The sequence below is a fragment of the Boleophthalmus pectinirostris genome, unplaced genomic scaffold, assembly GCF_026225935.1.
Source record: "Boleophthalmus pectinirostris isolate CB_2022bp ecotype Guang Dong unplaced genomic scaffold, ASM2622593v1 HiC_scaffold_4, whole genome shotgun sequence".
Lineage (NCBI taxonomy): Eukaryota > Metazoa > Chordata > Actinopteri > Gobiiformes > Gobiidae > Boleophthalmus > Boleophthalmus pectinirostris.
In genome coordinates this window covers 42,005,370-42,020,927 of record NW_026571353.1, presented here as the reverse complement: position 1 = coordinate 42,020,927, position 15,558 = coordinate 42,005,370, and the positions used below count along the sequence as shown (strand labels likewise).

The 15,558-nt window shown below is 45.5% G+C and overlaps 1 protein-coding gene across 1 annotated transcript in view; it reads right to left on the bottom strand.

Annotated features, from left to right (window-relative positions):
* Positions 1 to 3,758: 3,758 nt before the first annotated feature.
* Positions 3,759 to 15,558, bottom strand: part of cep120 (centrosomal protein 120) — a 25,526-nt gene continuing 13,726 nt past the window's right edge. Inside the window, exons 11-20 of the mRNA XM_055161989.1 lie at positions 13,816 to 14,004; positions 11,798 to 11,816; positions 11,546 to 11,746; positions 10,281 to 10,370; positions 9,923 to 10,015; positions 9,623 to 9,784; positions 8,902 to 9,024; positions 8,575 to 8,673; positions 6,170 to 6,315; positions 3,759 to 4,157 (exon numbers count right to left, since the gene is read on the bottom strand). Coding sequence (XP_055017964.1) covers positions 3,917 to 4,157; positions 6,170 to 6,315; positions 8,575 to 8,673; positions 8,902 to 9,024; positions 9,623 to 9,784; positions 9,923 to 10,015; positions 10,281 to 10,370; positions 11,546 to 11,746; positions 11,798 to 11,816; positions 13,816 to 14,004 — 1,363 coding nt within the window. The 3' untranslated portion in view covers positions 3,759 to 3,916. The remainder of the gene's footprint in view (positions 4,158 to 6,169; positions 6,316 to 8,574; positions 8,674 to 8,901; positions 9,025 to 9,622; positions 9,785 to 9,922; positions 10,016 to 10,280; positions 10,371 to 11,545; positions 11,747 to 11,797; positions 11,817 to 13,815; positions 14,005 to 15,558) is intronic.

Sequence of the window (15,558 nt, the reverse complement as noted above, 5' to 3'; positions counted from 1 at the left end):
GTCACGAACGAGTCGCTCTGAAGAGACGTTTTATAAAACAACCTAAATCCAACGTGAAACAGGAAATGAACAGGAAGTAAACAGGAAGTAAACAGGAAGTGAACAGGAAGTGCTGCGTGCGCTCCTGAGGATAATCATGTGTCTGACTCCATTTTGTTGAACTTGTTGCATGAAACTGTTTTTTTTTTTTTTTTTTTTTATCAAATTAAACCAAAAAGTCTGTTCCAAAGGAAATAAAGCTCAAGTTCACTTTTACTACGACTCCTGATTGGTCACAAGTGTGTGTGATGTCATCAGGTGTGTGTGTGTGTGTGTGTGTGACATCATCAGGTGTGTGATGTCATCAGGTGAACGGACTGCACCACCTGATGACATCACGGGGTGTAACAGAGTGTGAATGTGCAGGAAACATGAATGAACCGAACCCGACTCCAGGTGGTTTCCAGGACGACGCTGCAGTAGAACAGAGTTAAAGCTTCACTGTGGGACATTTCCTCACTCTGCTCCTCTTCTTCTTCTTGTGTGAGGCTGAAGCTGCAGGGACAGAGCGCCTCTGCTGGACACGAGAACACAACAGGACACTCACAGGTCAGAGGTCACAGGGGTCAGAGGTCACACGGGGTCAGAGGTCACACGGGGTCACAGGGGTCAGAGGGTCACAGGGGTCAGAGGTCGGGGCTCTGAAACAGACGAGACTCTGGAGAGAAATAAAAGTTTCACCACATTTTATAAAACAGGAAACAGTGAAACTTCTGATGGAGAGAAACACTCCTCCCTCTCTCCTCCATCACCTCCTTCTCTCTCTCCTCTTCCCTCCTTTCCTTCTCTCTCTCTAACAGGGTTTTCTCTCTCTCTCTCTCTCGGTCTTTCACTCTTATGACTCTGACTCTCTCACTCCCTCCTCTTTCTCTCTTTTTGTCTCTCTTTCTCTCAGTGTGACGAGACTCTTTCTTTCTCTTTCTCCTCTTTTCTCAGCCTCTCTCTTTCGCTCAGTGTAATGGAGTTCTCCTCCCTCTTTCCTCCTCTCAGTCTAATGGGGCGCTCCCTCTTTCTTCCTCCCTCTCTCCTCTTCCCTTTCCTCCTCTCCTCCTCCTCTGTCTAACGTGGTTCTCTCCTCTTCTCCTCTTTCCTCTCTCCTCTTCCTCCCTCCTCTCTTCCTCCCTCCCTCTCTCCTCCCTCTTCCTCCCTCTCTCCCCTCTTCCTCCCTCCCTCTCTCTCCCCTCTCCCTCTCTCCCTCTCTCTCTCTCCCTCTCTCTCTCTTCTCGTCTTTCCTCCTCTCTCTCCTCTTCTTCTCTCTCTCTTCTCTCTTTCTCTCCGTCTAATGGGTTTAAAGTGGACGTAACGATTGAGTCCAGAGGAATTTCCTGTCGACACAAAAACTCGAGGCTCAAAAAGTGAAAAAAAAAAAAAAAAAAAAAAAAAAGCGAAAGAAAAACAGAGAAAAACCGTCGGGTCTGAAATGAAAACCAGGTGCGGCCGAAGTGGGAACGAACCGCAGACGAACTCTCACGACTCGGGGCCGTGGGAATTATGCAAATCTACAAATATTTCACTCCGCCGCTCCGTTCACATCTGGAACTGCGGCGGCGGCGGCTCCGGGTCAGGTCTGCGGAGAGGCGAGCCCGCACGCGCACTCACCACCACGGGTTCTTCTGACCCTGAAAAACCAAATGTGACTGAGTAAATGTGAAACTGGAGCCGTTTAAAGTCGCACCGTGGAACATTCTAGACAGAGCAGCGACGTAACCACGGTGACAAACGGGTGACTGACGCTGCAGAAAAGTGACACAGTGCAGCTTTAAAGGGCCCGTCTCGTTTTCAGATGTTCCTCTTTTCTCAGACTGAGGAGTGGGACTTGGATTTGACGCCCAAGTGGTTTTTAGATTGAGTCTGTGTTTTTTTTTTAACAAATGGTCCAGTCCTGGTTCAGATCTAGTTTAGTCCTGGTTTAGTCCTGGTTTAGTTCTGGTTCAGTCCTGGTTTAGTCCTGGTCTAGTCCTGGTTCAGTCCTCGGTTCAGATCTAGTTTAGTCCTGGTTTAGTTCTGGTTCAGTTCTGGTTCAGTCCTGGTTCAGTCCTGGTTCAGTCCTCGGTTCAGTCCTGGTCTAGTCCTGGTTTAGTCCTGTTTTAGTCCTGGTTTAGTTCTGGTTTAGTTCTGGTTTAGTTCTGGTTCAGTCCTGGTCTAGTCCTGGTTCAGTCCTCGGTTCAGTCCTGGTCTAGTCCTGGTTTAGTCCTGTTTTAGTCCTGGTTTAGTCCTGGTTTAGTCCTGGTTTAGTCCTGGTTTAGTCCTGGTTTAGTTCTGGTTTAGTTCTGGTTCAGTCCTGGTCTAGTCCTGGTTTAGTCCTGGTTTAGTCCTGGTCCAGTCCTGGTCTAGTCCTGGTTCAGTCCTCAGTTTAGTCCTCAGTTTAGTCCTCGGTTCAGTCCTGGTTCAGTCCTGGTTCAGTCCTGGTTCAGTCCTGGTTCAGTCCTGGTTTAGTCCTGGTTTAGTCCTCGGTTCAGTCCTGGTTCAGTCCTGGTTCAGTCCTGGTTTAGTCCTGGTTCAGTCCTGTCAGTCCTGGTCTAGTCCTGGTTCAGTCCTCGGTTCAGTCCTGGTTCAGTCCTGGTTTAGTCCTGGTCTAGTCCTGGTTTAGTCCTGTTTTAGTCCTGGTTTAGTCCTGGTTTAGTTCTGGTTTAGTTCTGGTTCAGTCCTGGTCTAGTCCTGGTTCAGTCCTCGGTTCAGTCCTGGTCTAGTCCTGGTTCAGTCCTGGTTCAGTCCTGGTTTAGTCCTGGTTCAGTCCTCGGTTCAGTCCTGGTCTAGTCCTGGTTCAGTCCTGGTCCAGTCCTGGTTCAGTCCTCGGTTCAGTCCTGGTTCAGTCCTGGTCTAGTCCTGGTTCAGTCCTGGTTTAGTCCTCGGTTCAGTCCTGGTTCAGTCCTGGTTCAGTCCTGGTTCGGTGTAAAAGTTCATCATCTTCTCAGTTCTTTTGTTGAAAGTAAATTAACGTTCTGTAATATTCGTGTCATATTTTATATTTTAAACACTTCAGGTGTGAAATATTAAACTTATTGAAGTTGAATTATTCTGATCAAACGTCTCTGGACAGAAGTGAGTTTGTGCAGTTTGGTCTTAAAGCCGCCGTGTTTGTTCTGAAAGTTCTTTTGTTTGTGTTTCCAGACAATTAAAACACAACTATTTGATTTGATGTTTTTAAAGTCGGAGCAGCTCTGCAGTATTTTCTTTTTTTTTTTTTCCATGGGAGAGTCCGAGGAGCAGTGGCAGAGTGGTTAGCCCGTCGCAGTCACGCGCAGGAGAAACTGAAAAAGGATCCCGATGTTTTTGTGGAAAAATCAGACGATAAAACCATACGAGTCTGTTTCAAATTTACTTAAAAAAAATCTGTGAAATTCATAAATAACAAAATAAAACATTTACAGTTTCTACAAAAGTGTCACAAACAAATTTCAGGTGAAACTCACGGAGCAGAATCTGGAGCGTCCTGATCAACCGAAGTGTCTTTAAAATGAAACTCACATTATTTACTCTTCCTGTTCGGTTTTTGGCATTTTTAGGCTAAGTTAAGTACTACATGACATCACACAGCACTGCCCTGATCACAGACAGGTGCTTCTGACACAAACACCTGTCGGCAGGGGCAGAGTTTGAAGTGTGGACACCTGTTAGACCAATCAGAGTGTTCCGTACAAGTCCAGGCCCCGCCCCCCTCCTCCAGACCCCGCCCCCCCCCCCTCCAGGCCCCGCCCCCCCCCCCCCTCCAGGCCCCGCCCAGTTCAGTTTAGGTGTTTAGTTGCACTTTAATATTAATATTTAAATCCATCTGTTTGTCCCTCTCCTCTGATTGGTCGTTTGTCCCTCTCCTCTGATTGGTCGTTTGTCCCTCTCCTCTGATTGGTCGTTTGTCCCTCTCCTCTTCTCTGATTGGTCAGCGTCCCGTCATCACGTCCTGTATCTGTCTGTTGAGTTCGGAGATGATTCGGTCGTCGTGGGTGTAAACTCCGGTCCTCAGCAGCGTGTCTCTCTCCTCCAGGAGTCGGCTCAGGTGATCGCCCAGGTGCCCGTCGTCGAGAGGCCCCGCCCCTGCCGACGGCGAGGGGGCGGGGCCTGATAAGGAAGGGGCGGGGCCTGAGAGCGAGGGGGCGGGAGCTAGTCGTTCATCCTTCAACCTGGAAAACACAAAAACAAGACGATTTAAGGAGCCGTACCTGATTTGAAAGTGTCATGGCAACAACAACAAACATGACCACAATAAAAGTGAAAAACTGCATCTTCACTTTCAGATGTTCCTGCACTTGCACTGCTACAGATTTAAAGATTGTACAGAGGATTTTTTTAAGGAAAGAGAAATACAGCGACAGTCTTTTTTCAAATGCTGTGCATGCGTGACACCACCTTCCTCCTCCACAGCTCCTCTAGAGCACAGGTGTCAAACATGCGGCCCAGGGGCCAGATCCGGTCCTCCAAGACCTTTAATCTGGCCCTCGGCTGATTTTCTACTAAAATATTTTAATTCTATTTTTTATTAAAATCTTGTTAATTTTCTGTGGTGTTTATCACAGCAGCGTCTCCAGCGTCTCTGTACGTGGCCCCTCCCACCAGAGCAGCACAAATGAAGACTTGTCTCTTTCCAAACGCTCTTAAAGGACGATCGTTTTGACTGTTGACCGTGACACCCTCATCAGAAAAATGTCCAACATGAGAAAAGTGGAGCCGAGTGCAGGATTTTAAAACAAAAATTGACTTCCTATTCCTATTCCTACAAGTTAATTTTAAACAAGTTCATGTTAAAACTTGGTGTTGAAATTGTATTTTTCTTAAAGTTCCAGGTTGTTCATAATATTATAATATTTTGTAAAAGAAAGAGTTCATCAATTAAAAAAGATTTCTGTAATAGATTTGTGTTTCTCTGCACAAATATTTGAACTTATTGTTATTTTTGGGGTTTATATGACATGAGTTTTCTGATCCGGACACTTTGGGATCAAAGTCGGTTGGACACGACCCCCGGAACAAAATGAGTTTGACTCTCCTGATGTAGAAGTAATTTAGAGACTGACACGTCAGTTTTTAGACCCTTCGTCTGCTTCAGTCGCGCCGTCGCTGGAAGGAATCTCCAAGATTCACCTCAGTTTGTCTTCGCTCCTTTTCCCCTTCACTTCTGCTTCCGGCGACCTCAAAAACCGACTTTCTTTTGCGGCAAACTGGTCGTGGATTCTCGTCCGACATCGCGACAAACTTTGTGCGAACTGCGAGGAAGTGACAGTTCGAAAAAGCCTCTAAGAACTGCTGCGTAGTTACACTAGAAACGTAGGGAGTTTGACTGACGACCTAACAGCCAATAGATAAAGAGGGTATTATTTTTTTGGTCATCATAATTACAAGTCTGCTGCGTCTCTGTAACGGTATTTTAAACTTTCAATGACAATTTGAAACAAAAAAAAAATCCTCCATACGACCTTTAACTTGAACAAACACTAGCATGCCAACAGTGCACCAGCGCACTTCCAGGTTCACAGCCGATAAAGGCTTTATAATCACATGTTCATCTGGTTCTGGCTTTCTCCTCCCTCTCTTTTTCTCCTCCATCTCTATTCCCTCGTTCCTCTCTCTCCTCTCTTCCCTTTTCCTCCTGTCCTCCTCCCTCCCTCGTTCTCAGTTCATCTCGTTTTTGACCTGTAACCTTTCTCCAGTTTTTCCTCTCCTCCTCCTCTCATTCTTCTCCTCCTCCTCACTCTCTCGTTCTCTCCTGTTCATTTGGTTCTTATTCTCCATCTTCTGCTGTTCCTGACCTGTGATCTTTCTTCTCCTCCTTCCCTTCCTCCTTCTCCTCTTCTTTCCTCTCTTGTTCTCGCCTGTTGATCTGGTTTTTGATCTCCTCCTTCTTCTCACGCTCCTCCGTCCCTTCACTCATCTCCTTCATCCCTCGCTCCCTCGTTCTCACCTGTTGATGATGATGTTCTTGATCTCCTCCAGCTCGTCTCGTTCTCACCTGTTGATGATGTTCTTGATCTCCTCCAGCTCGTCTCGTTCTCACCTGTTGATGATGATTGTTCTTGATCTCCTCCAGCTCGTCTCGTTCTCACCTGTTGATGATCTGATGTTCTTGATCTCCTCCAGCTCGTCTCGTTCTCACCTGTTGATCTGGTTCTTGATCTCCTCCAGCTCGTCTCCTTCTCACCTGTTGATCTGGTTCTTGATCTCCTCCAGCTCGTCTCGTTCTTGACCCGTGACCTTTCGTTCCTCGGCGCTCAGATACTTGAGCCTCATGACCTCGAGCTCCTGCTGCTGCTTCTTCAGACGACACAGAGCGTTCTCCTGCTCGCGCTGGAACAGACACACAAACACGATAAAAAATGAAATCAACAATCGTGTGTGGACGGTTCTGTTCTGTGACGTTTTAAATCTCAATATTGATCTAAATTCACGTCATAAAGAAACACGACTCCAGAAGGTCAGAGAGAAGAAACGACTAGAACATGGAGAAACATCTGAGGAGAACAGTTTGAGGAACAGCTCAGAGTTAATAAAATAAAGTCAAGAAACATGTAAAAAAAAATCCACACACAGGTTTTGTTTCGCTCGTTTGTTTCTCTGCTGTGGTCGGTTGGTTCTGCGTCTGTGACTAAACCAGAACTAAACCAGGACTGAACCAGGACTAAACCAGAACTAAACCAGGACTGAACCAGGACTAAACCAGAACTAAACCAGGACTAAACCAAGTCTAAGCTAAGTCTAAACCAGAACTAAACCAGGACTAAACCAAGTCTAAGCTAAGTCTAAACCAGGACTAAACCAGGACTAAACCAGGACTAAACCAGAACTAAACCAGGACTAAACCAAGTCTAAACTAAGTCTAAACCAGGACTAAACCAGAGCTAAACCAGGTCTAAACCAAGTCTAAACCAGGACTAAACCAGGTCTAAACCAGGTCTAAACCAGGTCTAAACCAGTCTAAACCAAGTCTAAACCAAGTCAAAACCAGGTCTAAACCAGGTCTAAACCAGGTCTAAACCAGGACTAAACCAGGTTCAAACCAAGTCTAAGTCAGGTCTAAACCAGGACTATTCCAGGTCTAAACCAGGACTATTTGAGGTCTAATCTAAGACTAAACCAGGTCTATAACAGGACTAAACCAGATCTAATCTAGAACTAAATCAGGACTAAACCAAGTCTAAACCAGGGACTAATCTAGAACTAAACCAGGACTACTCGAGGTCTAATCTAGGTCTAAACCAGGTCTATAACAGGACTTTGTGTCGTAGTTCTGGTATTTTCCCACGTCGGTCTGGGCAGAGTCCCGTTGCCGTGGCGACAGGTTCAACAGTTTTAAATGTTTGTGTTTCTTCGCTCGGTTCGTTCTTGATTCACGAAGAGTCGACAGAAATACGACGTCTGAATATTTTTAACACGTTTTCGCTCCATCTCGGTGTGATTTAAGGTTTTACGGTGTTTTCTCTCTGAACTCAGAGCGTCACGTAAAGATGAGAGTTTATTTTGAAAGGGCCTCACAGGAAACACATACGTCAGTTTTACAGTCACACAGTTTGGATTTAAAATCAGACAAAACTAATAAAACAAAAAAAACAAATAAAAGAAATAAAACAAACGGACAAAGGACGAACCGAGACTGGGAGGAGACAGGACGTCTTTAGTCTTGGTTTAGTCCTGGTTTAGTCCCTGGTTTAGACCTGGTTCAGTCCTGGTTTAGACCTGGTTTTAGTCCTAGTTTTAATCCTAGTTTAGTCCTGGTTTTAATCCTAGTTTAGTCCTGGTTTTAGTCCTGGTTTTAGTCCTGGTTTAGTCCCGGTCTTGTGGGGAGCAGATAGATGTTGTGATTGAAGTGTCTTGCTCAGAGACACATGGGCAGACAGGATTTGGACCAGGGACTCTGGACTGGACTGAAATATTTTAAATCCTTTTACAAAAACCAAGTCAAATTAAACATCAGAAATCTCACAAAACCTGAGATTCAAACACAAACGTTTATTTTGAATCCTCACTCCTGCAGGAGTGAGCAGAGCCACAGTCGCCCCGGGGCAGACGGGCGGGGGCGTGTCAGTCGCCCCGGGGCAGACGGGCGGGGGGCGTGTCAGTCGCCCGGGGCAGACGGGCGGGCGGTCGTCGCCGGGCGGGGGCGTCAGTCGCCGGGGCACGGGCGGGGGCGCGTCGCCCGGGGCAGACGGCGGGGGGCGTGTCAGGCAGACGGGCGGGGGGCGCGTCAGTCGCCCGGGGCAGACGGGCGGGGGCGCGTCAGTCGCCCGGGGGGGGCAGACGGGCGGGGGCGCGTCGCCCCGGGGCAGACGGGGCGTGTCAGTCGGCCCCGGGGCAGACGGGGCGTGTCAGTCGCCCGGGGCGGGGGCGTGTCAGTCGCCCCGGGGCAGACGGGCGGGGGGCGTGTCAGTCGCCCCGGGGCAGACGGGCGGGGGGCGTGTCAGTCGCCCCGGGGCGGCGGGGGCGGGGGGGCGTGTCAGTCGCCCCGGGGCAGACGGGCGGGGGGCGTGTCAGTCGCCCCGGGGCAGACGGGCGGGGGCGGGCGTGGCGCGTCAGTCGCCCGGGGCAGACGGGCGGGGGCGTGGCTGGTACCTGTTTGAATCGGGCCAGTTCTTTTAAGGCTCGTCCCCACTGCTGTTTATAATGAAGCTTCGACTTAGTGGTCGACTCCAACTTCCTCTCCAACTCCACCTGAAACACACAACACACACACACACACATACACACACATACACACACACACACACACACACACACACACACACACACACACAAGTTACACTTTTTCTGTAAGCCTCTGGTCTGGTCCGTGGTCCAGTCATTGATCTAGTCCTCAGTCTACACTCAGGTCTCTGGTCCTGGTCTCCAGTCCCGGTCGAGTCTCTGGTCTCGGGCGAGTCTCGGGTCCAGGTCCAGTACCTTCTCGAGCGTGAGCAGGTTGATCTCAGACTGGAGTCTGAACTCTGGTCTGATGTTCTGTTGTTCTCTGTACAGATGAAACTCTTTCTCCAGACTCTTGTATTTGGCCTCAGCGTCTGAAATCTGAAAACATCACACTTTATATCAGTAAATACAACACACGTCAAAAACACACACACACACACACACACACACACACACACACACAGACATGAGAGAGACATGTGAAAAGTTTCAGCTGAAACTGGACAAAGTTTTGATCTCCAGATCCTTCTAGAAAAGACGCTGCTCAACAAATAAACTTTGCTTTTCCAGACGCAAAAATAGAAATGTCTGAAAATACAAAAGTGCAATGACCAAGTCCAAACCCAGCACCTGTCTCTACAGCGCCCCCTGTGGTCACATGTACCTGCTGCAGTAGTGTCTCTAGCGCCCCCTGTGGTCACGTTTGTTCCTGTACCTGCTGCAGTAGTGTCTCTAGCGCCCCCTGTGGTCACGTTTGTTCCTGTACCTGCTGCAGTAGTGTCTCTAGCGCCCCCTGTGGTCACGTTTGTTCCTGTACGTGCTGCAGTAGTGTCTCTAGCGCCCCCTGTGGTCACGTTTGTTCCTGTACGTGCTGCAGTAGTGTCTCTAGCGCCCCCTGTGGTCACGTTTGTTCCTGTTCCTGTACGTGCTGCAGTAGTGTCTCTAGCGCCCCCTGTGGTCACGTTTGTTCCTGTACCTGCTGCAGGAGTCTCTTCCTCTCCTCCTCCAGCAGGCGGCTCTTGTCTCTCTCTAGCGCCACACGGTGGTCACAGTCGAGCTGCAGTCTGCGTCCGCTCTCCTTCAGCTCTGTGAGGGTGAGGGCGTGTTCAGCGCGGAGCTCCCTCTGCAGGCGCTCAGTCTGTACAGCAGGGGGCAGCAGAGAGAGAGAGAGAGAGAGGGGTTAACAGTGATATTTATGTGTGTTTAACGTGTGTTTACGTCTTTACACTCGTGAGCACAGAGAAACGTGACTCTGTGGAGTGTTATTCTCTCAGACCTGAATCTCGGCCTCCTTCAGGCGTTTCTCTCTCGTCTCTAGATCAGTCAGAGTTTTGTGGAGCTGCTCCTCCAGACGCTGGAACTCCTCCTCCTGAAACAAACACATGAAACTGTTTCACACACACAGAGCCGCCCAGAACACACACATGTGTACTGTACTCTGTGCAGGTGAGACTGTAGACACAGCCGCCCTGGGACAGACTGAGCCATCAGCCCCTCCCACCACCAACACTCACACACCAACACACACACAGGCAAAAAGGGTGAAGTGTGTTGCCCAAGGACACAAAAACAGCCCCACATCACACACACTTTAAGTCTGAATATGAAAGTGAAACATGTTTAGGGTGTGAGACCTTCTTCTGCAGCAGAGCCTCTCGCTCCTGGTCCCTCCTCCTCCACTCCTCCGCCAGAGCCTGCATGTGACTCTGCTCCTTCTGCTGCAACTACAACACAAAACACACACACAAAGACGCACAAACACAAAACACACACATGGACACACAAATACACAAACACAAAACACACACATGGACACACAAATACACAAAACACACACAAACACAAAACACACACATGGACACACAAATACACAAACACACACAAACACAACAAACACAAATACACACACAAACACAAACACAAAACACACACAAATACACACACAAACACAAAACACACACATGGACACACAAATACACAAACACACACAAACACAAAACACACACAAGAGAGACACAGAGACACAAAGTTATAACAGAGCTGGACTTGACCTGACTCCAGTTTGACCCTGGTCTAAGTCTACGGTTGATCGAAATCTGAGTCCAAGTTTGATCCCGGTCTGAGTCTAAGTTTGATCCCGGTCTGAGTCTAAGTTTGATCCCGGTCTGAGTCTAAGTTTGATCCCGGTCTGAGTCTAAGTTTGATCCCGGTCTGAGTCTAAGTTTGATCCCGGTCTGAGTCTAAGTTTGATCCCGGTCTGAGTCTAAGTTTGACCAGAGTCTGAGTCTAAGTTTGACCAGAGTCTGAGTCTAAGGCTGCGTTCAGACTGCAGCCTGAAGTGACCCAAATCCGATTTTTTGGCTTCTATGTTCCTGTATCCGATCTTTTAATGTCAGTCTGAACCACACAGATCCGATTTTTTCAAATGTGACCCAGGACACTTGGATATGTGCTCCTGAATCCGATACATATCTGATCTTTTGACATGTGACTTCAGTCTGAACGGCCAAAGCGCATCCATCCACCTACACGTCATTAACAAGCGACAAACGTCACTATTCTGCGCTGAAGCAGGCGGAAACCGCTACTGTAAAATCTCCAGGTGCTCAATGCTCGCGACCATATTTGGACAACTTCCGTAAACACAGAGCACGCTCGCTGCGGTTGACGCATGGGGTTGACGTCATCGTGTCTCCAGTGCACATGCGGGACACTTTCGGGCCGTCTGAAGTCACAGACAAGTCGCATTTAATTGGACATGTGAACGACCTCGCAAAAACATCGGATTTCACAAAAAAATCGGAATTGAGCATTAAGCCCTGCAGTCTGAACGTAGCTGAAGTTTGATCCAGTCTGTCCTTCTGCAGTACCACTTGAGTCCACAGGAGGGCGCCGTTACCTGGTGGTCAAACAGTTCTTCCTGCTGCTCCTTCCACATCTCCAGCTCCAGAGCAGCTCGGTACTCCAGGGTCTGTCTGGGAGGGACGAGGGGAGGGGGGGCAGGGAGCGGGGGCAGGAGCGGGGGCAGGGCGGGGACAGAGGTGGCGGTAGGGGGCGCTGTAGAGTCCGGGGCTGGGGGTTGGACTGGGGCTGGGTCGCTCTGGGAACAAGAGTAAAAACATTTGTGGTGATAATTATGAGCTCATTAAACTCCAGAGGACGACACGGAGCTGAAATAAAGACAAAACTGAGAAATAAAAACCCCAGGGTCATGGACAGCGGGGTCAAAGGTCAAAGGTCAGGCAGATCGAGCCGGATCACGCCCACAATCACTTCTTGTAGTAGTAGTAGTAGTAGTAGTTCTTCGTATGAGTAAATATACTTATAACCTGCGTGGACTCTGACTCGGTGTAGTAGTTTTATGTAGTATAACAACTAGTTTTAAGTCATAGTAATAGTTTTCTGTAGTAGTAGAAATAGTAGTACTTTTATGTAGTAAAAGTGTTATATAGTAGTTTTATGTAGTAGTAGTAGTTTTATGTAGTAGAAGTAGTACTTTTATGTAGTAGTACTTTTATGTAGTAGAAGTAGTACTTTTATGTAGTAGTAGTTTTATGTAGTAGAAGTAGTACTTTTATGTAGTAGTACTTTTATGTAATAGTTTTGTGTAGTAGTTTTATGTAGTAGTTAGTAGTAGTAGTAGTAGTAGTAGTAGTAGTAGTACTTTTATGTAGTAGTACTTTTATGTAGTAGTTTTGTGTAGTAGTTTTATGTATTAGTTTTATGTAGTAGTAGTAGTAGTTTAATGTAGTAGTAATGTTATGTAGTACTTTTATGTAGTAGTAGTTTTATGTAGTAGTTTTATGTAGTAGCAGTAGTAGTACTTTTTTGTAGAAGCAGGATTATGTAGCAGTAGTAGTAGTTTTATGTAGTAGCAGTAGTAGTACTTTTTTGTGGAAGTAGGATTATGTAGCAGTAGTAGTAGTAGTTTTATGTAGTAGTAATAATTTTTTGTAGTAATAGTAGTTTTATGTAGTAATAGTGTTATGTAGTAATAGTAGTAGTATGTAGTAGAAGTAGTAATTTTATGTAGCAGTAGTAGTGTTATGTAGTAATAGTAGTATGTAGTACGTAGTATGTAGTAGTAGTAGTAGTTGTATGTAGTAGTAGTACTAGTTTTATGTAGCAGTAGGTTTATGTAGTAGTAGTAGTAGTTTTGTGTAGTTGTAAATATGATCACTGTTGTTCTGACCGGAGTGGAGACGGACACGATGACCTGTGTGGCTCTGAGCAGACCCAGGTCGTAGTAGTAGTAGTTTTATATAGTTATAGTAGTAGTAGTAGTAGTAGTAGTAGTAGTAGTAGTAGTAGTAGCAGTAGTAGCAGTAGTAGTAGCAGTAGTAGTAGTAGTAGTAGTAGTAGTAGCAGTAGTAGTAGTAGCAGTAGTAGTAGTAGTAGTAGTAGTAGTAGTAGTAGTAGTAGTAGTAGTAGTAGCAGTAGTAGTAGTAGTAGTAGTAGTAGTAGTAGTAGCAGTAGTAGTAGTAGTAGTAGTAGTAGTAGTAGTAGTAGTAGTAGTAGTAGTAGTAGTAGTAGTAGTAGTAGTAGTAGTAGTAGTAGTAGCAGTAGTAGTAGTAGTAGTAGTAGTAGTAGCAGTAGTAGTAGTAGCAGTAGTAGTAGCAGTAGTAGTAGTAGTAGTAGTAGTAGCAGTAGTAGTAGCAGTAGTAGCAGTAGTAGTAGTCAGTAGTAGTAGTAGCAGTAGTAGTAGTAGTAGTACAGTAGCATCAGTAGTAGTAGTACAGTAGTAGTAGCAGTAGCAGTAGTAGTAGCAGTAGTAGTAGCAGTAGTAGTAGTAGTAGTAGTAGTAGTAGTAGTAGCAGTAGTAGTAGTAGTAGTAGTAGTAGTAGTAGTACAGTAGTAGTAGTAGCAGTAGTAGTAGTAGTAGCAGTAGTAGTAGCACAGTAGTAGACAGCAGTAGTAGTAGTAGCAGTAGTCCAGTAGTAGCAGTAGTAGCAGTAGCAGTAGCAGTAGTAGTAGCAGTCAGCAGTAGTAGGCAGTAGTAGTAGTAGTAGTAGTAGCAGTAGTAGTAGCAGTAGTAGTAGTAGCAGTAGCAGCAGTAGTAGCAGTCTTCAGTAGCCTAGTAGGGGTAGTAGTAGTACAGCAGGTCAGACAGTAGTCAGTAACAGTAGTAGCATTTAAATATTTCACTTTCCCTGATCAAACGCGTCGCACCTGTCGACGCGCAGGAAGGGCACCCTGTCCCGGTGCGTCTGCCTCCAGCCCCGCTCCCCCGACGACGACGACCTCTGACCTTTGACCCGGGGCGACCTGAGCAGGTGAGACAGCTGCAGCGAGGCTCGGCCAATCAGCTCGTCCCGTGAGCTGAGGGGGCGGTGCCACAGCTCCACCACCAGCGGCGTTCTGACGGCACACGGCGAGGACGGGAATTAACGGGGGAAATACTTTCACAAAACATTTTACAAACTAAGAATTAAAATGTTTTTACTGTTATTTATTTATTTTTACAATATTGTACATTTAGAATCGTTTTGGGGATAAATGTTCGCTCTTTTGAATTTCAATTAAGAACGAAAAACAATAAAATGGGAAAACAGTTTCTTATTTCATTTTTCTGTTTAAGTGTCAAACAAAAAAACAGATTTCAACCTCAATTTCCAATATTTAATTTAAAGTTTATTTCAAATAACATAAAAAAACTGTCTCGGTGACTTTTTTAATTTTGATATTTTATTCTCTGGTTTAAAATAAACTATAATAAACAGATTTTTTTTTGTTCTATGTGTCGACTGAACAAAGGAGAGTTTATCAGTGTTTCCTGTTTCTCATCGTGGATCAATAACGACTTTCTAAGACGTGAAAATAAAAACGCGTCGCTGTAAAAGAAGAAACATGTTTGTCAACGAAACTGCAACGATTTTTCAGGTGAGTTCTTCAGCAGCAGAACTTTAAATAAACCATCGGAAATCAAATATCAACATTAAAATGGACACGAGACTGTAATAAAAAGGAAAAATCAAATAAACTGTTTTCCCATTTTATTGTTTTCGTTCTGAATTGAAATTCAAAAGAACAAATGGCACACGAACCCATTTCCAATATTTAATTTAAAGTTTATTTCAAATAACATCAAAAAACAGTCTGTGTTTATTTTAATGTTGATATTTTATTCTCTCTGGTTTATTTGAAGTTTTGCTGCTGAAGGACGAACCTGAAAAATCGTTGCAGTTTCGTGGACAAACATGTTTCTTCTTTTACAGTGACGCGTTTTTATTTTCACGTTTTAGAAAGTCACTGTTGATCCACGACAAAAAAGAAACGGGAAGCAGCGAGAAACTCTTTGTTCAGTTGACTCCACAGAACTAGAATAAAATCAGAGCAGCAGAACTTCCGCGGTAAATAAACCAAAAAAAGAATAAAATATCAAAATTAAAATACTGTTTTTTGATTGGTTTGATGTGACTGATTTATTTGACATAAAGTTTAAATTAAATATCGGAAATAGAAGTTAAAATCAGTTTTTTTGTTTGACACTAAAAAGGAAAAATGAAATAAAGTGTTTTCCCATTTTATTGTTTTCGTTCTGAATTAAAATTCAAAAGAACAAATGGCACACGAACCTATTTCCAATATTCAATTTAAAGTTTATTACAAATAACATCAAAAAACAGTCTGTGTTTATTTTAATGTTGATATTTTATTCTCTCTGGTTTATTTGAAGTTTTGCTGCTGATTGTTAATTGCTAATTGTTTATCTCAGTCATTAAATCACACCTCAAACTGTTAAAGGCCTTTGTGTGTTTGTGTGTTGGTTTTGTTGTGTGTAAAAGCTGCAGACTTTGTAGTTCAGACTCTATAAACACTATGTGACGTGAGTGTGCAGCGCCCTCTGCTGGACACAGGAGGGTACGACACTCAGGCCTGACGCTGATTCGTCCAAAAGGAGAAAACTGTGAA